Source organism: Athene noctua, chromosome 1 (assembly GCF_965140245.1).
Source record: "Athene noctua chromosome 1, bAthNoc1.hap1.1, whole genome shotgun sequence".
Lineage (NCBI taxonomy): Eukaryota > Metazoa > Chordata > Aves > Strigiformes > Strigidae > Athene > Athene noctua.
Window position 1 is genome coordinate 27,624,751 of NC_134037.1, and position 26,309 is coordinate 27,651,059.

The 26,309-nt window shown below is 39.8% G+C and overlaps 1 protein-coding gene across 4 annotated transcripts; it reads right to left on the bottom strand.

Annotated features, from left to right (window-relative positions):
* Window positions 1–299: 299 nt before the first annotated feature.
* On the bottom strand, window positions 300–25,050 carry CILK1 (ciliogenesis associated kinase 1). Of its 4 annotated transcripts, XR_012632809.1 has the most exons (15): window positions 24,847–25,050; window positions 21,399–21,657; window positions 19,458–19,512; window positions 17,843–17,964; window positions 15,785–15,864; window positions 13,350–13,482; window positions 12,724–12,895; window positions 12,030–12,197; window positions 9,312–9,608; window positions 7,995–8,185; window positions 7,219–7,370; window positions 6,288–6,416; window positions 5,719–5,743; window positions 4,411–4,524; window positions 3,817–3,957 (listed from the first exon to the last, which is right to left on the bottom strand). XR_012632809.1 is itself a non-coding variant. In XM_074895753.1 (14 exons), exons 2-14 carry the CDS (start codon window positions 21,497–21,499, stop codon window positions 3,803–3,805), a joined length of 1,869 nt encoding a protein of 622 aa, XP_074751854.1. In that variant the 5' UTR covers window positions 21,500–21,578; window positions 24,847–25,050; the 3' UTR covers window positions 300–3,802. The 4 variants fall into 4 exon arrangements, 3 of the variants coding, with proteins under 3 accessions (XP_074751854.1, XP_074751853.1, XP_074751855.1); XM_074895753.1 differs by lacking the exon at window positions 5,719–5,743 and having other exon boundaries at window positions 300–3,957; window positions 21,399–21,578; XM_074895752.1 differs by lacking the exon at window positions 5,719–5,743 and having other exon boundaries at window positions 300–3,957.
* Window positions 25,051–26,309: the final 1,259 nt, after the last annotated feature.

A 26,309-nucleotide genomic window follows, 5' to 3' on the forward strand; every position in this document is an offset into this window, starting at 1 on the left:
GGGACCTACAAGGATCATCTCATCCAAGTGCCTGTCCTTCTTCCAAGGTGTCATGCATCTTGTTTTAAATCAGTACTGCAGTTTCAGACTTTCTGAGGAGTTGACATCCAAGGACAAAACTATTAGCTTTACATGAAGCTCACAGTATTATTGCAGAAATTACATGCTTAGACTCAAATCACATGACCAGTGAACCTGCAGAAGAGCACAACTGCCAGGAGGCAGTACCTGGCCAAAGCACCAAATGTAAGGCTTATTTTAAAAAAACAAACAAAACACAACACAAACAAACAAACAAAGCCAAACTAAAGTGCTTTTATTAAAAACTGAGTAAAAGATCAAGGCTCTAGTCAGTCAGTACTTCTTCAAGAGTAACTTTATTCTGGGCAGGAGACTTGACACAGAAGGAATGAAACAAACATTTGTAACATTTTTCAACAAAAACACAGAATAAACAAGAACTATTATTTCTTTACTCTGACAATTCCACCCTCTCCTTCCATGTAAGTTGAAAAATGTTCTTTCAATATACATTTTCCTTCCTGCATTATTGAATACTCATATCAACAGCCTTATTAGATACAGAAATACCATGGAAGTGGATTTTCTGGCTTGGGGGGGGTGGGGGGGTGGGGGTTTGCTAACATTACGGCACTTACACAATACTTCTATAAAAATCTGCAGTTCAGAGGTGAATGAGTCCACTGTCAGGTTTATTTCCTACAGTCATTATTACATGCTATGCATAAGCCTGAGAAAATGTAAACAGAATTCTAAAAACATTTTGCATAAAGATGGTGGTAGATATTAAAACGCAAAGTAGGTTATATACGATAAATTCTCAGATATGCTGCTTGTCCAGATTTCAGTAAAGACCTACATCTTTTCCATTATCTGTATTGCACATTGAGACAGCACAGTAAAAATACATAGCTCAGTCAACTCAGTCCCTACTCAAAAAGAACTTTTTCCAACTTCAGTAGGAAATTGCTTGAGTAAAGGGTACAAATGCTGCCCTTATACTTAGCTAATTTTCTGTCCTAAGTTAAAATTAGCAGAAGTGATTCTGAATATCAAGATTATTAGATTTTTTCCTAAAGAGGCTTTAATTTGGGATGTCAAAAAAAGGACTACTTCTTTCTCTAATCTTTTTGCTGGACTGACCAAAACCTGAATGCTAGAGTCAAGAAAATCACTGCAGGGCTGATAAAGGCTCAGAGATTACAGGCCAGGTTGAGACTGATCCTCTATTAAACACATTGAGTAGTCCCAATCCTTAGTGGAGAGACCCAGGCAACTCCAGGGAACTACTAAGTTCTCAGGTGAGCAGAATTTCTCTTGAGATGATTCTCACTCACCACTGGTTTAAAGTCAGCTCGCAACAAAGAAGCTTGTGCTTAGGTGCCTGTGGTTAGGTACAGTGAATCCAAGCCTCAGCAGTCTGGTTTCATGACTAGTTTGTCTCCTGCTTCCACTAGTAGGAATTAAGCGCATGGAACAGACTAGTTAAATTGCCTGCTTAGGTCTAGGGACACCTAGGATAGTTCACGGTGTTCCCTCTTGCGATCAATTATTCAGTGATAAAATAAATTAAATGATATCTAGACATAAATACAGATATTTATTTCCACCAAGAGAAACAACTATCTTTCCAGTTCTAACACAAATATACATATTTCCCTTTCCACCTACCCAAAGACACCACCAGCGTGTGCTTCAGAAATGAAATGGCTGCTTTATTTTACTGCTGTGCATTGGCATCACTGCTTTGGAAGCAGTTAGGTATGGTTTGAAGTCAGTACTTGCTATGAACAAATAACAGAGTAGGGGGACACAGAACATGTCCATGGCATCTGTAAATCTTGCATGCATACTTGTTTTTAACGCACAGAACCTCTGGCTCCCTTTGTCTTGTACTGCCTCACTGTGGACTGAGTCGGTAAAAGCAAACAGTGACCAGTCCTCCTCATGGTTCCTCCCATAGCACCGAGCCAGCAGCCTACTCCAGAGTACAGTTTCCTGCAAGTCCCACATGTTCTCCATGGGATGTACTGAAAAGGCCAGCATGCGTTGCCAGTCACCAATCCACAGCGGCTGCCCCCTCTGTGCGCCAGCAGATCTCCCAGAGAAGATCTCAGCGACACGCTAACCATCCCGCTCCTTCGAAATAGCCAGATGCCGAGAACCATACCTGCTCTGATCCCTTTAGACTGGATTTAAATCTCACAAATGCACGATTTGCCAGATCTGCTTATAAGCTGAGCATTTCTGAACAGTCCTGCAGAAAGATGCATTTTCACAGCACACAGCTTTGGTGGTGCTGTTCCAAAACGCAGCTATAAAAAGAGGTTCTCCCACAGCACTGTACTGTTTTACCTTCCTTCTGTGGAAGGAAGTGCAGGAACAGCCAAATGCTGGCTGTGATCTAAATGAATCTTTTGCTGATGGCTGGACTCAGGCACTCCTTTCCAGTGCAGAATTAAACTAGACTATGGGGCTATTTTCTCTTTTCTATAACCTGATAACTTATTTTCTCTTATAAACTGAGTTAAACTGCTCTTCAAAGAGCTGTATCAGTTTCTGTGAAATCAACTACAATTTTAGAACCCTTTTTTGCAGGACCAGGTAAGGTCCCATTTTGTCCAGTAGAGCCTAGGGGCCTAATTTACAGAAGCTGACATACATCTTCACTTACAACGTGAAGAATATTGAAGCGAAGAACAACTGAAGTAAGATTCAACCTTAACATATCTCCTCTGGATTTTTTTTTTCCAAATGTGATTTAAAACAGTTGTGAAAATTAAGTCAGCTGCATAGATATTGTTTCTTTAAACTCTGTTGCTGGCATATCACTAATACTTTGTTTCTTTGAAACCAGCTTTGTAATTGTTAATACTGTCTTAAATATGTCTTCACATCTTATATTCCCAACAACAAAAGAAGAATAAACAGAATCTGATTTTTGTCCTTAGAAATCATTAGAACATTTAAATGAATTTAACAGAGGTAGGTCCACATTCTATTTCATAGTGAACAACTACAAGAAGCAACTGTAAAGTAGGACAAAAGAGCGCTGTGTCAGAAAACAGATCTGCAGAATGGTATTCACCCTGTATTAAACAAGAAGATTCCCCCAATTTGGTAAAAGCAAAAGAATGGAGATGGAAAGCAGTCCAACAAAAACCTTTTAAAGGCAAAAATAAATTAAAAAAAATAGCCTTCCACTTTCCTGACTTTCAGCAGGCTCTCAGTGACTGCAAAGGAGAGTTTAGACTGTTAGTCACTCATCCCTTTGATGTCAGTACAAAGCAAACAGGACAACAGAAGCATGGCATCAAGACATGGCATCGATGAAATTATACAGCCTCATTTGGCACATAAACTTCAGAAAATGTCTAATGAATGCCCCTTCCTCAGTACTTCTCTTCCACTGCAATATTGCACCACTTTGCTTTTTTAAAACCACTTTTGTAAAAAAGTTGAATCTAATAAAGGAAAAGTTAAATTTTTAAAAAGTTAATTATAAAAATTTATCATATAAAAATGCCAAACCCCCGAAGCCATATATACAAAATGTATCAGATTTATGAAAATAACTGGACCCAATTATATAACAAAACAATTGTATACAAAAAGGTACAAGATTGCATTCAAATTAATACAAATAAAAGTAAAAAAAGGTCTCGTTCATAGAAGATCTGTTTCTTTTAAATTTACAGGTATAGAAAACAGTACCAAATTGTCTCATGTTAGCCACCATTTCAGGGAACACATCCACTGGTTCAGAGAGCATTTCCACACGTCACCGGTGAGCACCATACTTTGCCGACCAGTCAACACGCCCGTGGATCGGCTGAGCTGGTGGTGGGAGAGGCATTAATCTTGGTGTGCTTTTTGTAGGTGAATTGAATGATGGGCGTCCAAGATGGGGTCTTACTGATTTCAGAGAAGCATAATCTAAGAGACAAAAGAAAATACTGTGCAACCAAGGTTCAATGAGCAGCTGTCCACACTGAAAAGCAACTAGATGCAGGTCCAGATCCTTATTTCTTCAGGAAATAAGCCTCCTTTTTTAATAGAATATGCTGATGTGAAGCAACAGTGGATCTAATTCCTAAAACCCTACCAGACAAGGAGTATTTCTATTCAACAAGTGGGAATTCTGTGTCAGCTCTCACACCAACCTCTAGGTCCCACTGAAATATGCTGTGGATAAAACCACCTATTTCATAAACAAAGTAAAACCAAACCAAATCCACCTGCATATGAAGCTCTGCAAGGTTACGAACTGTAGTACCAGTCAGTCATATATTTACAAATAAAGCAAAGACATATAGTTCCATGCTGCATATATACAGCATTACCAGAGTAAAGAGCAAGGGACCAAGAGAACTTTGGTACTATACTTACTAGAAGATGGATCCACAACTGGTGCTAACTGAACCCTCTGCCCAGCAGAGCCTACTTCCTTCTTCAGAAACGAAGGGATATAACCACTACTTAGACCACTTGATCCTATGGGCCCTGAAAAAAATGGCAAGGAACACTTGAGCTCAACACAACAGATCTCCCACACTATCAACAGATGACAAAGGTGTGCACTGATGGGTGACATTCAAGATCAAGCCTGATCATGGCTTGATAAAAACCAGAACTTCATTGAAGATGCTAGAAATCCGCAAACCCTATATATACCTAGATTCAGACAACTGTCAGCATCACACTGCATTAAAGGTGAATGGAAAAGAGGTACAAATTGTACTCTTAGAAGGGCAATTTCTGCTTCTCCATGACATCTCAGCTTTTTCAAGGTTTTTCAAAGCTTTCAAAACTTAGCATTTCAGCTGGAATTATTCTATTTTATTTCTGAATTATTCTGTTAGCAACGGGGACCTGTGAATATACTCACTCTTGATTTCTGTGCAGTGAGTCTGGGGCTCTGGTGCTACACAAAGCTCTTACTGAAGTCAGTAAGAGCACAACTTGATAAATTGGGACAGATTCATGTTCCAAATGTGGAAAGTCACCTACAAGACTTGCCCCTGAAATTAGCAGGAATACATCTGACCGACCTGTAGGATAAGCTGTAGAAATTGGAACAAACATACATAGAAATAAACCAGTCTAGAGTCACAGCGCAGATGGACACTAAACAAGTTAGCATGCACAGATCAGATCCATCACACATATGCCTCTAATGTATTAAAGCAATAATGCAGTGGCAACACATATGGTGGGAAGTGATGGCAGTAATTAAAAAAAGGTAAAAGTTCTAATGATATCCTAATGCAGGTACAAAAGAAGCAAAAAAACCTGTAGAAGAGCCAGGAAGGAGACATGTGCCATGTATATAAAGGTTCTCATGTAGTTCAGCTATTTACAACATCCTCCCATCTTGAATCTTTAAAGAACAATTTTCTGATTAAATTACCTCCAAAATTTTAGATTTTAATTTTTTAAACCAGTTTCTGAAGGTCCAAAATGTTTCTTTGTGATGAGATTCAACAGATATTTTCTCATCAAACATTTTCATAACAACATATGCAAAACAAGTACTGCACTGCAGAACTTTAGTATCACATGAAAACCTGAGGCCAAGAAAGATTCAGAGAGGAAATACATAGATACAATCTAGAAACATCAGCATGTATATGTATAACTGATAAAATCTAATGTAAAAATCTACAAATTACTTCAAATCAAATAGGGATTAAATACCTGAAATACCAAATGCCCCAAAAACCTGAAGAAGAAAAATTAAAGAGTTTTGCTTTTTGTTGTAATTTTTTAAAGCTACAATTATTTCACTACTTTAAACTGCATCAATTAAAAGATATGATAGATTTTATTTGCTTTATTCACATAGAAAGAGTGGTGTGTTTGGCTAATTCAATTTAGATCAGCTTCCTCCTCTGAGTCATTCATGCACCAGCTGGGCTAAAATAATTTGGAAAAATGAAAATACATTGAAAAATGCGGGAAACTGAAGGCAAGATGAAGCATTTCAGGTTAAAGAGATCTAAGATGCCCAACCTTCTATGCATGTGGTACTTCAAACCAGACTTTTGAGGATTCATTGGAAAAAATTACTATGTTTCAGTTGAAAGTAGTCTACAATTTCAAGGAACAGTGCTCATAACGGATTTCAACAGGAAGAATAGACATGGTGGCAAATATCTTTGGAGCTGACAATGTATTAGAAATGGACGACCCCAAAATACAGCTGTCTGAAATTGCAGAGACATCACCTATTATCTTTTCTCAGAGTGTTAAGCAGAGCTTCTTACCTGTATTCATCCTGTTAATACTTCCTCCCAAACTGGAAGCTTTCCCAGGCAAACCAGAACTGGGCCAGGGGTTAGACGGAACAGACTCTTTGTTTGAAGTGGAGACTATGCTATTCCTTGTGCTTATTCCTATTGCAAAAATGCAAGAATTACCACACTGAAACCTTTGCTGTTACACTGGTTTGCATTCATTCTACCTGATGCACAATCTTAGAGCAAACGTCCAGTTCAGTGAACTTAACCAAAACCACTCTTAACATGCCTCCAGGTGACTTCCCAGCCTCTCATACAGGAATACTATGGCTAGTATAAGTACTATGAGCAAATGAACAGCTAACACTGCCTTTATAAACAGAAATTATGAAAGATTTATATTCAGCTCATTTTAAATACAGGCAGACATGCTGTCTACCTCCTGTACTTCATCCTGAACCAATGCTGGTCTCAGTATAGTAGAGGTTAACACGAAGACAGGCACGCAATTCCTCCACAGAGACATGGATTTGCATTCTATTTAACTCCAAGCTACAGCAAAGTATATTCCCAGTATTAGTTAGCTTCTGTTGTTCATGGTATTATATACCTGAGGTAAACATGGGGCACTTTCTTCTCCAGTCTAGAACACCAGTCTTTTCCTTCTTAGGGAAACAGGGAATAGCTTGTCACATTAACAGACATTTTCTAACATGCTTTAAAATATAAAAGAGTATCCAGCAGGAAGAAGTACCATCAATCCTGTCCCCTTCTTGTAAGCAGGATTTATCTCAGCTGCTCGACTGCTAAAATGCAGTTTGTATCATGATCATCTCTCCTCATTTTCTTTAAACAGCAGTCCCCCTCCACAAACTCAAAGGATAAAGCCTAATGTACCAATGACTATTTCACACTGCTGTTGGAATTACAGGAAGAAAAACAAGTATTTTTTACTAACCAGGTAGATACCTAGAATGTCTCAAGTAGTGTTGCTTTGCTGCAGAAACTCTCAATGTGGGAGTGTCCTGTCGTGGAAAGGTTGCATGGGAAGGTGCACTACTGCCAGAGCCTACGGCATCCGAAGGCTTCAGGTCCAAAATGCTTTCAAATCTATAACCCAAGAATTGCTACACTTAGTCAAATTCTTATAGCATATGTTTATCCACAGTTGGCCTTTTCAACTCCGTATCATCTCCTCTTACTGTGTTTGCTACAGCATAAACAGACAACGGGGAATATTTTAAGCCTGAAGCCATACAAGTGCCCCTGAAAATCAGATCTGCACTTCTAGTTCCCTATATATTGCTTTCAAAGTTTGCATAAATCACTCAGTAAATTTTTCTCTGCTGTGTATGATCCGTGGAAACTGCAGCTTAGAGTCACTCAAAACAGCTCATAAGTGTGGAAGATGTCAATATGGTTTGTATGTAAAACAAAGTATATATTCAAAGATTAACTTGGGAAGACTTAAGCAAATATCATTTTCAGTGGGGAAAAATTAACAAGGAATTGTGTAGAAGGGTGCACTGTCCATCAAAAAATGTGTGGCAATTCAAAGGTCAGCATTCAATAAGCAGCCAAGTCAAAGCAGGAGAGGAACAAGCTGCATGTCCTTTACCAGCCTGGATATATGTTTCTAGATCCATAGAAAGCATAAAAAGCAAAATTATGAAAAAAAGAGGTGAAGCCTTTAAAAGACCAAATAGCACAGGGACATAAAAGAAACCAACTTACCTACAAAGAGTTTCATCAGTCTGCCTCTTTTTGGTTTTCAAGTCCATCCTCATGATGGAAGAGCTGAAATCAAGGTCTTCCAAGTCATCCCAGTCCTCAGAACTCTTCACTGTTTTAGCAAGATGTCCCCATCTTCGCCTAGTTTTTGGTTTTAGTTCACCATTTATATTCTCAGTCCCAGCAGATGTTTTCTGTTATAAAGATTGAAAAGAAACAAACCCACACACTTACACTATAAACCAGGTGACAGGACAAAAAAAGACTTTTTTCTCCTGTCTCAAAAAGTAATAGTGGTGGTAGAGCTGTAACAACAGAATCCTAACCTTTCATTAAACATGCTAAGAACACAATCTGTAGCCTGGAGACATTAATACATATCTTCTGTGTTTCATCCTGTAATAAAGTATCTTGCACTGACAGAAGAGTAAGCTTCCTTAGGTCTCTATTTCAATCCTATTTATATTTCACTATACACCTCCCAAACAACAAGCTCACAATTTTTATTTCTTGACCCATCTTAGGAGCACAAAACTGCATGCACATGCATGTTTCCACAACCCTGTGCTTAGACATTTATAAAACCCGTTTTTCTTGCAGTACAGCATAGGTACAAATTTGTGTCTCTTCAGCCATTTAAGCCCATCAGATCATTTCAACTTTGTGCAACTCTGTATATGGCCAGTACAGACCCTACTTAAGACCAATCGATCTCTTAGCAGCAGCATTCACACTGTCTGTTCTCGTCACCTACCTTGTGAAGTCAGTCTCCTTGTATAATCAAGAAAAATGGTAGGGGCATATGCTGAAAAAAGAATATGCTGTTTTCTATGGCCGGTATAGAAGCCTGAAGGGACTATTACTTCCAGACACATAAACTGGATGCCTTAAACAGATGAAGGCAATAGCCCCCTCCCCCTCATCTCAATACTATTTAGCTTGGTACTTTTCTCTTTGACATCAACCCCATTAATATTCTGACAACTGTACATCCTTTTTATTGTATGAAATCACAGTGTCATCCTTTAAGTGGTGCTTTACAACAAAGGGAAGTATAAAATGGCTTTGAAATGAGAAATCGATTTGTTCGTTTTATAGCAGTTTTATAGCTGGTTTAGATTTCAACAGAGTAACTTCCACTTTGTAGCAGAGAGTTTTCACTATTCTTTATTCCCATTTCCTAACCTTTTAGTAAAGTATAAGAACCTTGGAAGAGAACAAGAAAAATAAAAGGAAAAGGAAGGCGTTATATTTCCAAACATTTAAGGAAAAATCAGGTAGTATATCAGGAAGTGTATCTTATCCTAGATGGACCTTTACCTGCTGAGGAATCTTATTGTGAATTGCAGGCAGAAGAACCTGGTTAGACTTGTCCTCCTGTAAGTAGTTACTGTGCTCAGTCCCAGAGTTGTCTGTCTTATATGGGTACACCAAGGGCTGAGAAGACTGGTTTTGTGGAAAAGTCCTTGACGAAATGCGGGCGTGAGGTTTTGGAGGGGGTTGTGTTGGAGGAACAGGCTTAATATGCAGAGACGATTTATTATGCAGTTCCTTTTGTCTCACCAGATCCTGAACACCCAGGGCATGCCCAACCTGGAAATACGGATATCGAAGTGCCTAAAACATAATGAAGATGTTAGGATCCAACTTAGGAAAACAAAGTTAACTTACCCTAGCCCTATGTGATGGTACAAATTTAATTTCCTTTTCTCTGGAGTGGGAAACAGCAGAAGACCCATCTATTGAGACACTAGATTCTAGTGAGCACAATCTACTTCAGATCAATGCTGCGATAGTAGAAAAGTTTCAACAGATATCAAGTTATCAAATCTTCTGTGAACTTGCACAAAAGGAAAAGGATCTGCAGAAGTAAGATACTTAACCAGGTATATGACATCTAGAGACATGTTTCATTATGTGCTCTCTCTTCATCTGTGTGTCCAGACATGTGCAAACACGTGCACACCTGTCATCACAAATTCAGCCATCAAAACTTGAGAGACCCCAGAGACATCCCATCCTTTCCGCTCTCCAGTTCCAAGACCAAATCAAGTGAAAGAAATATAACTCTTATGAAAATTAGCTTCTCTCTTTTTTGGAAGACATGTTGGTAAAAATATCTTTATCCTGCCTTACAAGTAATTAAGGAGTTATCAGTAAAGGCAATTATTCTCTGCTCATCTTGCTGTATCAGGTATACTTATCTTCCCTTCTCAAAGACCTCTCACTGCAAAAAGCTTCCAAAACCTCAAATTCCTCACCATATTTGTACCTTATTGTCAAACATTTGCTAATGACTCTTAATACCAAATTACAGTCACTACTTTTTGATTTTCATAACCTTTGCGAGTTCTTAATCTGTTTTACTTTTTAACTGCTTTAATTAGCTTTAAAGTTTTTTTATTACAATTTGCACTGAAGGCCTGATATAATGACAAAGGTTCAGCTATGGTCCTACTAAAGTCAAGTCAGATTTTAACCCAGAACTACATCTGTTTTTCAAAAGGTGCCCTGCTCATTTCATTAGTTCGGTGCTACCACAGTACCTGAAATCAGTGGCTACTGTCAACAGCATCAACTAGACCATTATACAGGCAACACTGATGACTTGTGCTATGCTTATGTACAGGATGTTGGGACATATTAAGTGAGCTGAGACTGCGCTGCACACTGCCTTGTATAAACTGGTTTATCCAAGCAATGCTGGGCTGGATGAGCAGACATTAAGGTAGATTGAAAGCAAGTTGACTGGCCAGGCCCGGAGGGTGGTGATTAGTGGAACATAGTCTGGTTGGAGGCCAGAAGGCATCGGTATTACTGAGAGGTCAATACTGGGTCAGATACTGTTGAATATCTCCATTAATGATGTCGATGGTAGTGCAGAGTGCAAGCGCAAGTTTGCCGATGACACAAAACTGGAAGGAGTGGCTGATACACCATAAGGTCATGTTGCCATCCAGAGGGACCTTGACTGGCTGGAGAAATGAGCTGACAGGAACTTCATGAAGCTCAACAAGGAGAAGTGCAAAGTCCTGCACTTGGGGAGGAACAACGTCATGCACCAGTACATGCTGGGGTTGACTACCTGGAAAGCAGCTTTGCAGGAAAGGACCTAGTAGACACCAGGCTGAACATGAGCTACCAATATGCCCTTGCTGCAAATAAGGCTAATAGTCCTCGGCTGCACAAGCAGGAGTGTTGCAGAAGGTCAAGGGCAGGGATCCTTCCCCTTTGCTCAGCACTGGTGAGCCACACCTGGAGTGCTGTGTCCAGTTTTGGGCTTCGCAGCAGAAGAGAGAGATGGACATGATGGAGAGAGTCCAGCAAAGGGCCATGAAGATGCTTAAGGGACCAGAGCATATCACATATGGCAAAGGACTAAGAGAGCTTGGACTGTTAAGCCTGGACAAGAGATGGTTCAGGGAGATCTTATCAAAGTATGCAAATACCTGAAGGGAAGGTGCAAAGAAGATGGAGCGAGGCTCTTTTCAGTGATGCCCAGTGACAAGGCCAGAGGCAATGGGCACAAAGTGAAACACAGGAGGTTCCCTCTGAACATCAGGAAAAACTTTTTTACTGTGAGGGTGACTGAGCACCGAGACATGTTGCCTAGGGCAGGGGGGTTGGACCAGATGACCTCCAAATGCCCCTTACAACCTTAACCTTCCTGTGAATCTGTGGCATGTATCAACAGCAATGAAAGAACGGCATCACAACCTTCAGCTGTACATCCTACCTTCACTATGCTGCTATCCAGTGACTGGATTACACTTAATTCAGGTGTACTTCCACACACGGCAGTCACACATTTGATCACTGAACACACACCCCATGCAGTTGATGTTGCATGCAAAAGATTCACTACTCTCTTTAATTACTCCCCTCTGTCTTGCAAATCATTCTTGGCTTCTGCTCTTCTCCCTTCTAAGAACTGCACCCCTGAGCAACCGTTAAATGACTGTCTATAAAAGGTGTCTTGCACCAAAAGGAAGCATCATATGCAGATGTGAAAAAAAAAAAAAAAAACCAAAACCAAACCTGACTAGCTGTTGGTCGTTTTTTGGGGTCCCACTGCAGCATGTCTCTCATGAGCTGCACTGCTTCACTGCTAGCATTAGGTATGAGGGTTTTTAGGTTGTTAGGTACACACTGAGGCCAGCGAAAATTCATGGAGGCTGAAAGTTGGTAGCCTTCAGGCCAGTCGTTCTGGAAGAATGAGATTTCAATTACAAATAAAGTTCAGCTGTAAAATATCATAGTGCCTAAATACACTAGCATATATTCTATCAATAACAGACTGTGTCCAGGTTACTCTAGACTACATTAAAGATTTCACTAGAAATTTTCACCTCAAACCTCTGGTGAGAGGTAAATCTTGCTCTACATCTGAGCATGTCAAAGGCACAAATGGAATCAGGAGATAAAAGTCTTGTCATGATTCCAATTTCTAGCCTCTAAAACCATAGGTTTATTCACAACATGCAAAAGAAAATGAAATATCTGCCTAATGAAATCACAGTCTAATTGACTTTGTTTGCTGTTCAGGGGTCTATTTCTCCTCTAAATGTCAGGTTTTATAGCACAATTACATAATGCTTATTTCACAGAAAGTAAGTTTTAATTTAGTTTACTGTATCTGAGATCAACACCATACAACAGCAGCAAGTGTGTGCCATTCTGTATTGCAGAACACCTCTAGCATTACTGCAGTGTGGAACGTCACTTTAACTACCTTCTTTGGTGTCCCCAGGACTTGACAAATTTTGAATATAGTATCAATCTCACTGGCTCCTGGGAAGAGAGGCCTCAGTGTGTAAACTTCTGCCATTATACAACCAACAGCCCAAATGTCTATTGGAGAACTATAGCTGGTGGATCTCAGAAGGACTTCAGGAGCCCTGTACCTGTAAGAGGAAAAAAAAAAAAAATCCCAACAATCAACACAATTCAAAGAGATATAAAACAAACCATTCAGCCCTTCATTCTTTGCTGTTAAGAGCAAACATCTCTTTAAAAAGCCGCTATGCTCCCCTATCCTATACGTAAGACTTCTTTTTTAATTCTTCATTCTAGAAAAAAAACCCTACATAAGCTCTTGTAAGCTTTCTTATTCCTGACAAGCAGCAAACCCAGCATGTCCCACCTCCCTTATCAGGCTCCCTCTTTTTATCTGTGTTGCTGCCCCCTGTAAACCATCTTGCACTAACTGAAGCTTTTCAAACTATGCCAAGCTTAAATAAAAGTTTCATAAAGAGAAGGTATCAACAGTGGCATTACATTCAGCAGTAATTTAATACTTTACTACTTTAAAGGCTTGATAATAAGTTCCACACAATGTAGGTGAATACTAGCACTTACCATCTTGTGGATACATAATCGGTGTAAGGAGGTCTAGATCGGATTTCTCGGGCTAAGCCAAAGTCTGCTATTTTCACAAGTTCTGGTCCCATGCAAAGGAGGTTTTCAGGTTTCAAGTCTCTATGAAAGAACCCTAAAATTCAAATGAAATATTGATGTGCATTGCAATGCCACCTCCAGCTGTAGTCTTTATTTTCCATCTGGATTGTTTCGCCTTAGTTCTTACTAAGCTTGAATAGCACAACACAGAGTTCAAAGTCTTATATGATCAACAAAGCTAGTCAGTATAATGGTTCTTCAGTCAGACTGACAGTTCAGAGCGTTCAGTCAGATAGCTCCCTTTCAAGTGACACTTCTTTAACATAAAAAAAATTTACACCATTTTAACGTTAGTTTCATTCTAGTTGTGTTCAAAACTGTGCAATGAAGACATTAAAAAAATTATTTCAAAAGTTCTTTTAAAAAGAATATAAATGAATTTCACTTTGAATCTTCTTTTTTAAATTTGAGAACATAATAAACTGCAAGCACTGTTACTCATTGCCCTATCACATAGGGGATCTCAGTGTATTTTTTTAGTGCTCTCTGCATTCAGCAAAACTTTATCACAAATCAGCATTTGGCAAGAGCTCTTTCAATGCAGATGAGAGGAGAGGGCTAGAATATTACTGACTACCGCTTCTGAAATTTGCTTCCACCCTTCAACTGGAAAACTTGTCCTTATGCTTTTTTCTTGCCGGCATCTAAGACCACTGTTTCCTATATATAGCTCCCTCTGTAATATCTTACTAGAGCTCTACAACCTGCTTTTCAGACATTCCAACATGCTTAGTTTTCTCCATGGCCATGAACATGTTCCCACAGAGAACAGAATAAACTTTCACATAGGATGTGCCTACATAGTCCAGTATAATTTATCTTGTTTGATAGATTAACGTGTAACAGCAATGAAGACATAGTGCTGTAAATTTCTACCAACCAGCAGATTACATCCTTCCTAGGGATATTCAGTAGATGTTCTGGTGCCAGCTTTAACTACTGCTTCTTTACAGAAGGTACCAGACAGAGCAATCAAGGTTGTTTTCAGCATTTAGTACAATCACTTCTATATTTTGCTGCACAGACATGCAATGCACACAAAGAATGATTCTGAGGCAATTTATTTCATGGCAAATTTGTAAAAGATGCTTAGAGTTTGGATGGGCAAAGAACATAAAAAGTTTACTTGACAAGCATTTCTATGCCACACAGGTGCAAAATAGAGAAATAAGAGAGGGGAAAAAAGTCCATGCAATTTTTCCAAAACTGTTGCAGAGAGAATCTTGGGACACCCAGTCTTACACTGTGAGCCACAAGACCATCAAGACCATCCTGTCAGGCTTGCCATAAATTCCTTGATCTTTGATACCACAGATTTGCAACATCTTGGCAGAAGTATCAGTCTAGCGTGTAGCAAGTCAGTGAACAAGACAGTTTCAACACATAATTCTTTATAGCTATAGTAAGTTAAATAGCAGTAAAATGTATTCTGAAAGGTTGTGATCCATTTGACAATTTATTAAAAAAAGGTGGCTTAGATTTTTGCAAATAAATAATATTATTTTTCTGGTTTTAAATATTTTGTATCGCACTGGAACAGACTGGAATTTCTAGTTTGGTTTCAGAAGAGTATCCAAGCCCCATTAGAACAAAGAATAAAGTCATTGGCTTGAAAATGTTTTGAAAAACAAAATTAGATGTGTTCAACTGAACTGAAATGCTGGTGCTACAAGTCTTTCACTTCCAGGACTTTGGCCACTGATGTTAGTTCTCTTCTGCTAAGAGCTGACCAGCAACATATACTACAGTGTATTTAGCAGGCAGAATTGTAGAGGGCAAAAAAACATGGTGAGGAAGTTATCATTAAAATAGTATTTTTTATTAGTTAAGTGGGTCTTGTTACTACTGGCTGGTACACAGCTTTAGCTTTTACCATTACTGTAAAAATGAGTTGAAAGGCCATGCAATGAAAGTTGTTTGGCACTCAGACATTATTACTTTAAGTATATATTATAGAGAATGTGCATTTTATTCAGGTATCTGTGTGTACCTTGAGAGAAGAGTAATTTTTCCTTTATTCCCAATGTCAGGGGACCTCTAAATCTATGAAGAAATGAGTCCATTAACATCAGATGAGTCTCAGAAAGTGGCCAGCTGCTAGTTTGAGAAAGTAGAAATCTACAGAAAAGGAACTAAGTAAACCTCCAGACTAAAATATAAGGCAACTGTACAATATGAATATTTTCAGTAATCTGAATCTCTCATATAGTGCCATTCTTTTGACTACTCCCTTTACTAAAGTTAGTAATGTAATTGTTAGTGTACTCATTAAAAAAGTTACACAGACACTATCTTGCTCTAATTCAAAATGTTTACTGCTAAAAAACATAACTCACCATTCTTATGGATAAATGCAAGTCCTTGCAGGATCTGATACATAATATTCCTAACTGTAGACTCAGGAAACAGTTTGTTTCTATGGGATAAAAGAAAAGAGAAGACATAAATATTAAGTTCACACATTAGTTTATGCTGTCTAATGAACCAAAGACAAAAGGTAACAATGACAATAAAATTGCTAGATAGATTTTAAGCAGTCTCATGTAGTTTATTTCTCCAATAAAATTTATGTAGTATTTTCAGAACTGCCATATTACATTATATTAAGACTATGTGGCATCATATGTAGACTATATGGAACAGCAAATTAAAAAAAGGGGGAAAAAAAAAAAAGAAAAAACGAAACAAAATTGGCCAAACTGAACAAACCTTAACACATACAGGTTGTGAGGCACACTCAAGACAGCAAGAGCTCATGTTAATTTAGTGCTTTTCATGCACAGTTTATTCTGGCCTCTCTTTTAGAGCATATACAAGCCTTACTCATGACTTTCCCTTGTTATTTAACAGCTGATGTGCTACCTCCTTTTCTTCTCTTATCTGAAAAAACAGTCTCATCTGCTACCACTGAAAACAAGAGGCTCTTCTCATGATATTCAGGTGAGAAAATGAGCCATGACAGGCAGCATATTGATAGCCTCTCTTACCAAGAGAGGATTCTGATCAAACAGCTCTGCACCAGCTGCCTCTGCACATGCCAAAACACAGTAGAGCTGGGGTGGAAATCAGTGACAATTTTATTCAGAAAGAGCTGAACAGTAAATGAAGAAGATGGCCTGGGCCTTATTCATTTTCCTGAGCTTGATTCCTCTCAAAAAAACCTGACCATCGCATACTTCAGAAGTGAGATAAGTACTAGAGTCAGCTTCTCATATCTGCTTATTTTTTTAATTACAGGCAGAAGGAGTCATATTTCCTCTAGAGTCCCTTCCAGCAAGACTGGCAATTTTAACTGACTTAAGCAAATAAATCACATTCTTAAACGTTTGATTTATACAATGTCTAACCAACCCAAGGCCTAATTAAACCATAGAGAATATGATGTGTAGCACACTTTTACAGACAACTGCCCTTTTTGTTTTCATAAGAAGGCTAGATATATCAAGCATTTCTAAGAAACTCATGAAGATAATTGGTATGTCATGCACCTGAACCGTTTTCTCAAGGTTCATCATTTTGTATAATTAAAAATCAGCATCCATATACATGCACCCATTTTAGTTAAAGTTGTTCTATAGCTGTGCATGCATAATAAATATTGTTATGCTTAAAAAGGTATTTTCTGTAGTATTCACAGAGATCTGTGATAACAATAACCTTACTTTGTTAAATCAAGTAAGATTACTGTCATCTCTCAGGCTAAGTTCTATGATCCATAGAAAGAAAACAGCCTCCTCGGAGAACAATTCAAAGCAGGGAGCTATTTTGCTGCAAATTATCCTCTAGAGAATGCTATCATGGCCCAAAGGCTAAAATTAAGACTTCACTAATGCTCCAGTAAATATCTAAAAGCTAGATTGTATTGCAGTAGGAATGCTAACAAATAAAATAGGCAGTCTTTGGATTTGTCCATTGGAATTGCAAGGCAAAAAAATAATTCCCAGAAGCCATTCAGAATTCGACCCCTCATGATTACTATTTCAACCACTTTTTATTTATTCATTTATATGAGGAAGCCGTAATAGAAGAGGTGGTGATACCACCCTCTAATAGGAAAAGCATTGCTGGTTGGAGTACTTAGCTAGAAATCTGAAGTTCTAGATTCAATGCCTCCTCAGGTGAGGGCTGTTAAAAGTCCACAGTTCCTAACTCTCAAAGAGTGGCCTGCTTATCTACCAGGCTAATCTGCAAAGAGACACTGGAAACTCTCACTAAACTGTCTGTGATATGCTCAAAGGTGACAGCCACAGCTCCTACTGCAGCATACAGCTTTAAGCCATAGTGATCTAAGCCTAAACAAATGATCCAAAGTCCTCTGAAAAGTAACAGGGGTGTTAAAAGCACATTACTCAAGTAATTGATTGGTATCAAGAATGGGTGATGCTGTTACATACCTTTCTTTCATTAACTGATAAAGATTTTCCTTCATGTATTCAAACACAAAATACAGATGATCATTTTCCCTAATAACTTCTTTCAGCTTTACGACATTGGCATGGTTTAATTTCTTCAAAGACTAGAAACAGAAAATACAAACAAGATATTACAAGGGTCTTACTCTAATGACAAAGAAAAAAAAAAACCTACTTCACCAAGGCAGACTCGGCTTCAAAATCTCTTCAAAATTTTAAATAATCAGACAGCTCTGAGAACAAAGACCAAACCTCCAAGTACAGACATATATATACAGCATACGTATTAATTTAATGTGCTGGTCATTCAAAAGCCAGCTATCTGGCATCATAGTACGAGCCGAAACAGTTGCGTTCTCTCTGTAAGTAACTTCCTACTGGCAGAATTCACACTTTTGTTGTACTTGCACTGGCAATAGTCAGGTTAGACTCAGGAGTAAATATAACCCTGGAAACTTCCTTGGTATTGTGGATTAACCCTGGTGGGCAGCTGAGCTCACTCATCCCCTCCAGTGGGAGGGGGGAGAGAATCGGAATGGCAGAAACTGAGAAAACTCATGAGTTGAGCTAAAAACAATTTAATAGGTAAAGCAAAAACTGCATATGTAAACAAAGCAAAACAAGGAATTCATTCACTGCTTCCCATCAGCAGGCAGGTGTTCGGCCCTCTCCAGGAAAGCAGGGCTCCAGCATGCATAATGGTTACTTGGGAAGACAAATGCCATCACTCTGACTGTCGCCTCTTCCTCCTCCTTTCCCTAGCTTTTATTGATGAGCACAATGTCATATAGGATGTCCCTCTGTTCAGCTGTCCTGGCTGTGTCCCCTCCTAGCCTCTTGCCCAGCTTCAAACTACTTGCTGGCGGGGAAGCATGAAAAACAGAAAATGCTTGAGGTTGTGCAAGCACTGCTAAGCAATAACTAAAACACCCTGTGTTATCAACACTGTTTTGGTGAGAAATCTAAAATGTAGATCCATACAAGATGCTGTGAAGAAAATTAACTCTATCCTAGCCAAAACCAGCATACTTGGGTCTTCATTCTCCTTTTCAACATTTCCATGTATTCTACATTCATTCTTGCTGTAGCAACACAGCAACCAATAGACACTACTGTAAGAAAAGTGAACTAGGTTTTCTGCATGTTTGCAACAGCGATAGCAAGGACTAGAAATTAGGGGAGGTCCTTCAAACATACCCCTAAAGCTTTGCTGATGTCAGAATTTCATATTGAATGTCTGCCCCCAAACCAACTATCCAGACACAACTGCATGTACAAAGGTTACTGCTGTGCAAAAGGCACGTGTTCTCAAGCTCATAAAAACAAACACCAATCAACTCCAGGTTTTGTGATTATCAAAGCTCTCTCACACACCACTCACTGCAAGGAGGAAATTATTTTTTGTATGACTACAGAATTTTAAGAATCTGTAAGACTACAGTTCAAATGCAGAGCCAGGAAACAGAACCGCAATGCCACATGCCATAGCTTATGTTGGGGGGAGTTTTTGATAAAAGGGACGCAAAGAATTTGATGCTATCCCAAAATGTGACAGGGATTGTCTAATCTGAAGTTAACCATTGAATGAAACAAGTACCTTAACCTCTCGAAGGTTCATGCATTCCTCCCAGGAATAAAACTTTCTCTTCATTCTACAATAGTAGAAGGGAAAAAAACGATGGTCAACATCAGACCTGTAAGTCTCATTAAAACTTAACAATTCAGTTCTTACATCAAAATATATGGTGGGATCTCCTTTGTCAAAAAACTTTACATCTCTAGACAAAGTACACTCTTTAAAAGCATTACTGTTACACAGGATTGCCTTTTTTCATATATATATATATATATATATCTTGCTGCAAAAAATTTCAGAGCCTTCAACAAGTCATGGCATGCTATTTTTCTTTCCAGTATACAGTGTGGTGGAGTACAATCTAATTGTAAAAAGTGTAAGGGTTATGACAGTTATGAACAACTCCGACTCAATTTTGAAACAACTAATGAAGACCAAATTAAATCACTTCACTGGGTGTCCAATTTTATCATATTCTTCTTGCTGCTTCTCTGTATTTTAATTTCCCTGTAATTTTAATACCTTTCCCCTCTAAGTTTTATTTCTTCATTTTTCAGTGTCCACCAGTCCCCGTATTTCTCTCTCCTTTGCAAATTGCAACTATCATGCCAAGTGCTTTTTGAATTCTGCCTTTCTTCAAGCTTATAAGGAACTCTGCTCTAACAGAAACAAACTGCATGGCAGTTCTGTTTTCTCCTAAGCCAGAATATAAATCTGAACATGTATTTGTGTGTAACATATGGTCCTATTTGTTCATAAGCATTTTGATTATGACTCAGTCTTTCATACGTAACTATATGTTTTAGGACAAACAGGATGAAAGCTCGCACATACACACACACAAGGAAAAGCACAGATTAAATTTACAAATATACCCAACTGCTTCGAGTCTCTATTTCAGAGAGAGTTAGGCACCCTTTGAAGATCTGACTCAATTATTATTAAATTATTATTTCTCAGTATTACTTATTATTGTACCAACTTTCCAGTTTGAAATCAGCTCTTATAATTACAATAGTTTAAGAACTACAAGTCCTTCATTCTGTGAAGGGGTCTGGATTTTTTTTTTTTTTTTTTAAGCAGTGTTTTTGCAGTTACTGCCTTGTGCGTTCAGCCACCAGGCCATTTCTGGTCTTAATAATGGATTGGCATTAACGTGTAAGCTAAGAAAGTACCATCTTCTGGTTTGTTCTGAAATTTCTGAGTTTCTACCATGTTACAAAATGAAAATCAAAGCTTCCTCTGGCAAGGTTTGATACAGGAAAAATACCCTCAGCACAGAGGATTTAGAAAGTTGCTAAAGCCAGCTACTGACTGTTCATTCATACAAACCAGCATTGTACTGAAGGCTCTTTTGACAAGTATGTCCTGGGTCATGGTTGGTATTTCAGGAAGGTGCCTGCAATGCTTTACAGCTGTCTCTTACCAGAACTAGGACAAATAAGCCATTTACAAACTGAGGTCACTACTGAAGTGGCAGAGAAAACCAAGCAGATTTCTCAAGGAATTTCAAAAAACTCTCAAACTGAAAAGACCAACATAATAGCTCATAAAGATACCGATAATGTACAATGAGATCCAATGTGTTAATTATTACTGCAGAATTAACATTACACTGGAAATCAGACCATGAAATGTGTGTTCCATGTAAGCAGCAGGGAAGGGGCTGCAGATTCCAAAGCAGCATTGCAGAATACTCTAAATAATACACATAATAGACATTTGACTGCATGTAGTAGCAGAACACTGTCACAATAAGGCTATATATCTCACCCTCTTTATCTTCTGCTGGGGCTTTGGAGGATAAAAGGAACTTGAGCTTTGCATGCTGCCCCAATACAACTTCAAATACAAATGCTGCATGGAAAGTTAAGTATTCAAACCAGTACGACCAAGTGATGTGGAGCATAGAATGGAAAAACGTGGACCATCCATTGTTAAGTAACAAATAAAAGTACTTACTTTTTAATGGCTATTAGCTCTCCAGATTCAATGCTTCTCCCTAGGAGAACAGAGCCGTAGGTCCCATCACCAAGCTGTCTTATAGTTGTGTACCTATTCATGATGAGGATACTTTAGCTGCAAGCGCATTTCAGTCCTTAGTGTTTCTTGTGTTTCTCCTCCGAGTGTAACCAGTTCTTTCTGTGGCAGCATAAATATAGAGCACTCAGGACAGTGTGAACAGTTGCAGGAATCATGTTTTCAAGACTTAGCCTTTGGTCTGAAAGCACAGAACATAATGCGTTTGATTTCTGTCCCCTTCCAAGATTGCTTGTTTGAAGACACCATTCTCCTCCATGAGATATTACTTGTAAGCTATACACAAACATCTGTCTCGGCTTCTCCCCAGAGAGGGCCAACCTGTGTCTAGACGTAACTGGGTACGTTCCCTAAATCCACTCTTATTCTACAGCTAGACATACTTTACATCAAGCTTGCAAGCAGCCCTAATGGGAGAAACTATTACTAAAAGCAGAAGATAAAGCCTCATAGCCTGAAGGAAACAGTCTGCTATCAGAAAAATGAAGCATTACAATAAGACAGAAGGGAATTTGTTCTAGCCAAATTATCAGACGCATAAGTCACTATCACAAGTTGTACTCCCATCGGTCAAACCAACTGACTTTCCATAAGGTCCTATGCTAGAGATACAGCCACATGTATTCTCTTAAACAGTGTTCAGATGAAGACTACTATATTCATGTCAGGTAATAGCAAATATATTTCACTACAGTAGCCCTAAGCATGAAAATCAGCCTCTAGAACTAGTGGCTATGGCAGTTCATCTAGCCGACCTTTTGTCCCAACGCTGCATGAACAACAGAATGCTAGATAATAAAGCAAAAAAGTTCTTATGCCCTCATTTAATCTAATTGTTGCTAGAGTTTAGTTTAGAACAAATATGATATATTGTATGTAAATTAACCTGCAATGAGGGTTTGGTCCCTTCTTTTCTCCAATTCTAAGAGATCAGCAATATTCATGGCTGGTGACTTCTGCCTTCTGTAACCTGCATTTAAACTACATTTCCACATATTTTATTTTTTTTGTAGCAGCCTTAAATCTCTCCTCCATCTTGTCTTATTTCACAAATTATTATTATTATAAAAGTAGTGGGATTATGTTGCTCAAAGTCTGAACTGACATCAGTGCAGAGCCACAATCCTGTAGATGCAAGATGTTGTGAAGATCCTTTGTTTTCAGTCTTCTAAGCCTATTAGCCCCACTGATACTGATACAGGAACAAACAAAAATTAGGAAAAAATATTTTAATACATCTTTTGACAATTTTACACATTGTGTATGAAAAAGAAAAAGCACATCTCTAACACTATCTTAGACACTCAGACAGGCAGAAGGAATAACATGTCCTCTAGCAGTATCTGCTTCTCCCCACACACTACTATAGAGAACCACAACTGAGCACCTTAAATTAAGAGACCTAATCCCACTTTTTGTACTACTTGCAAGGAACACAGAGCCTGTCCATAAGAAAGGCACTCTGGAGAACCAGTTCTTTTTGGCTGTTTTTCAGGCTGTGCACCTGCATAGCATAAAGCCTTGTTTAGGTAATGTTCTGCACCCAGGTTTAAAGCTTTGGTTACTCCAGCTGGTCAATGATTGGATGGCAACTCAGAAGCCTCAGGTCCCTGACTTTTATCCAGATCCTTGGCAAAAATTTCAAGCAATGACAAAGCCTTGCATGGTCTCCTAGTCTGAAAATGTAATATTTATTAGTATCCAAACATTTTTATATGGTAACTTCAAATTGAAACAGATGGAACTTGTGGATTTTTCAGCACATATATGACAGAGTTCTGAAACTGTAATCGTAACAGACGCTTAAAATTCATGGACCATTATACTGTCCCTGGCCTACCATTCGCATATCCCTTTCCCAGGGAACTGTGACTGCAGAGTAGAGGAGCATCTTTACCTCGTCTTTGGTAACGACAGCAAATCAAATAATGCATAACACTGCTAGCACATGACATTGCTAGTAATAATCACCAAAGGCTATAATTGCTAATTGTTTGTCTGATGCCTCCTGAACAGAGAGAGTAGCAAATGTAACTGCCTATTCTTTACTGGGGATACTAATTTAAGCCCCTCTCCTTTCCACAGCCATGAATCTTCACAAAACTTGTAAGAAATTATCTTTGCGATTCAAGCTCTGCCGTCAAACTTGACCAAAAACAGACAAGTGAATTGAAGTATTTTTCAGGCATAAAGGGGAGACAAAGAACCTAGAGAGGAAAAAACAGTCAGAAAATACATATTTCCGTGAGGAATGCATGTTGAAAAAATGCCTGGATACACATGGCTCCTATGGAAGCACAAATCCACCCGTATGAAAAGTCACTGAACAAAATCTAAATAAAATCTTCTTACGGTGAATTAAATCAGTACAATTTCTTGCTGAACTCAGCAGCGAAGTTGCTTTTTAAAATCTATTTTACTTTGCAAGATTTATGTTCTGTCCTTGCTGCTTTCTGCTATCTCTCACCTTCAACTATGAGAATAAACTAAATCTTACCCCTGCAAGACTGTTTCACTTAAGTACAGTCCCACTCAAATCACTGAAATGAGCACATGGGCCTCTGACAAGCAGTTTGCAGAGCTACATGTATGACCTAGTCTAGGTTCTAGTCTTGAACTACAATCTAGGTAAATTCACATTGTTGGAGGGTGTAAATAAAAACTGCAAAACTGTTGAGTGAAATAATGTGTTGATACTAAACAAAGTATAAGCCTTATTTTCACCATATTGTAACACTGTGTTCAGACTCTACCTCATCCATAAACATTTTTTTCCACAGAAATCAACCAGCAAAGCCCCTTTAAAATCAAGCCTAATTTAATGTATCAGAACTGCTTTCTGACTCTAGCTCAAACTTACTATTTTGCTTATGTACACTTGAAGTAAGTATCCACTCCCGTTTGAAGGGCTGCAGTACTGAGAACTGAAAGTGAAACTGGCTCACTCTGCCAAAGCTGAGAAACGCAAACAGTAAACAATCAGCAAGTGCCTTTTAAAATGCGTTCTGTGTTTTGTCAGTAACCTCAAGGTGTTACTAGCAGGATGCACAGGGAAAGGCGTGGTTTAACGCCGCAGGTTTCAATCGATGTTGCCCCGGGAGCCTTGTTTTGTTTGTTAGCGAAGGCTTTGGGGGTGCCCCGTGAGCCGAAAACCAAGGCGGGAGCGGTGGGAGGCATCAGCGGGAGATGGCGGGGAGGCGAGCCGCGGGCCCCTGCGCCCGTCCGCCACGGCAAGGCCAGGTCGCGGGTCCCGCCCGGCCTCCACGCGAGTAACGCCGCGCCAGCCTCGGCGCCGACACACGCGAGTAACCCCACTACTGCACTCAACAGGCCTACCCCCGCGGCGATCACCGTGCCCAGCGGTACTCACGGCGTTCGGGTCTTCCCTCCCTCGGCCGAGCCCGGCCGGCGGACGCCGCGCGAGGCCCCTAATGGCGGCGCTCCGGCTCCGCCGCCCCCGGCGGCCGCCGCCGCGGCCCTCTCGCGCAGCCGGCGCCGCCCCGGACAAGCTGCGGCCCACGGCGGCACCGGGCCTGGCTCAGGGCAACGCCGGCCGCCGAGCCCATGGCGCAGCCCGCCGCGCCCCCCGCTCCGGCCCCGGCCCCCGGCGCTGCCCGCCCGGCGGCGGCGGGGCTCCCCGCGGGGGGATAACGCCCCGCGACAGCGGCCGGGGGGGGCCCTGGGCCGGGCCCCTAGCAGGAGGGAGGGCAGCGGCCGGTGGCGAGGGCCCGCGGGCCTCACCGGGGCAGCCTCGGCGGCAGGGAGGGTTTAGGGGTCTCCCAAAAAGAAGACAGCTGTCGGTGGGAGGCAGGAGACAGGCACGGTACCACCGCTACCAGGGAGAGAATCGTGCCTGAGCTGGCTTTTAACGTAATCAAATAATAAAAATCATCTGATGACTGGCCTCTCGCACATCCCCGAGAGAGGAGTTTAAATAACAAATCTGGAACGCAGAAATACCGAATTGTGAACAGCTGGCAAAGAATATTGACATCTTAACCACTGCCCATGTGGCCTGAGCCTTCCTCACCTGTGCCCCAGCAGCCCTCTTCAGCTCTAGCAGGGTCGGGTTAAGACATGGCAGGGGTGGCAAAGAAAAAGGGAAATAAGGAACAAAATTGGCCTCAAGCAGTTGATCATCAGATCTGACTGTAATAATGATTCAGTAAGTCTTAGCTTCTTGTTACACTTATTCATTTAGGTTTTAAAAGTAAATCACAGTTACTTCCTGGGGTTTGCAAGACAGGGTGTAATTCAGCAAACTGGCTTTGTAATTCATGGGCATGGCACACCCAGCTCCTCCCTGAGGGGAGGATTTTAACTCAGTGAATCCTACAGTGAAATACACATATTTGACAAAATGTTCATTCGTTAAAAAAGGTGTGAAGGAACTCCAAAAATCTGTGGATGCTCTAGTCCCCCACATCTAAACATGGTTGGTCTTTGGAACATACATATACATTTCATAAATTAAAAAAAATAATAATAATAAAAGCATTAAATTCCCTCCTAGGGACACACATGACTTAGTGAAGCCAGCGGGAGCAGTGCACATTTACTCAGAAGAGATAACTGCTTTAAGTCATCCCTATTACATTTCACATGCATACACACTACTAGTACCCAGCCCAGCGACAGCTGTAGTACTTCCTTTTCCTGTTGCTAGAGGCAGGGCTTCTTCATTCCCCAAAAGACACACACCCAGGCAGGAAAAAAGCCTCACAGTTTTGCTTCCAAGCCCAAACGAAAAGCAACATTGAAGATAACCAGTTGTATTCATGATCGCTCTATCTCAAAACCTCAGCCGTAGTGCTGTTATCTCAACAATTTACG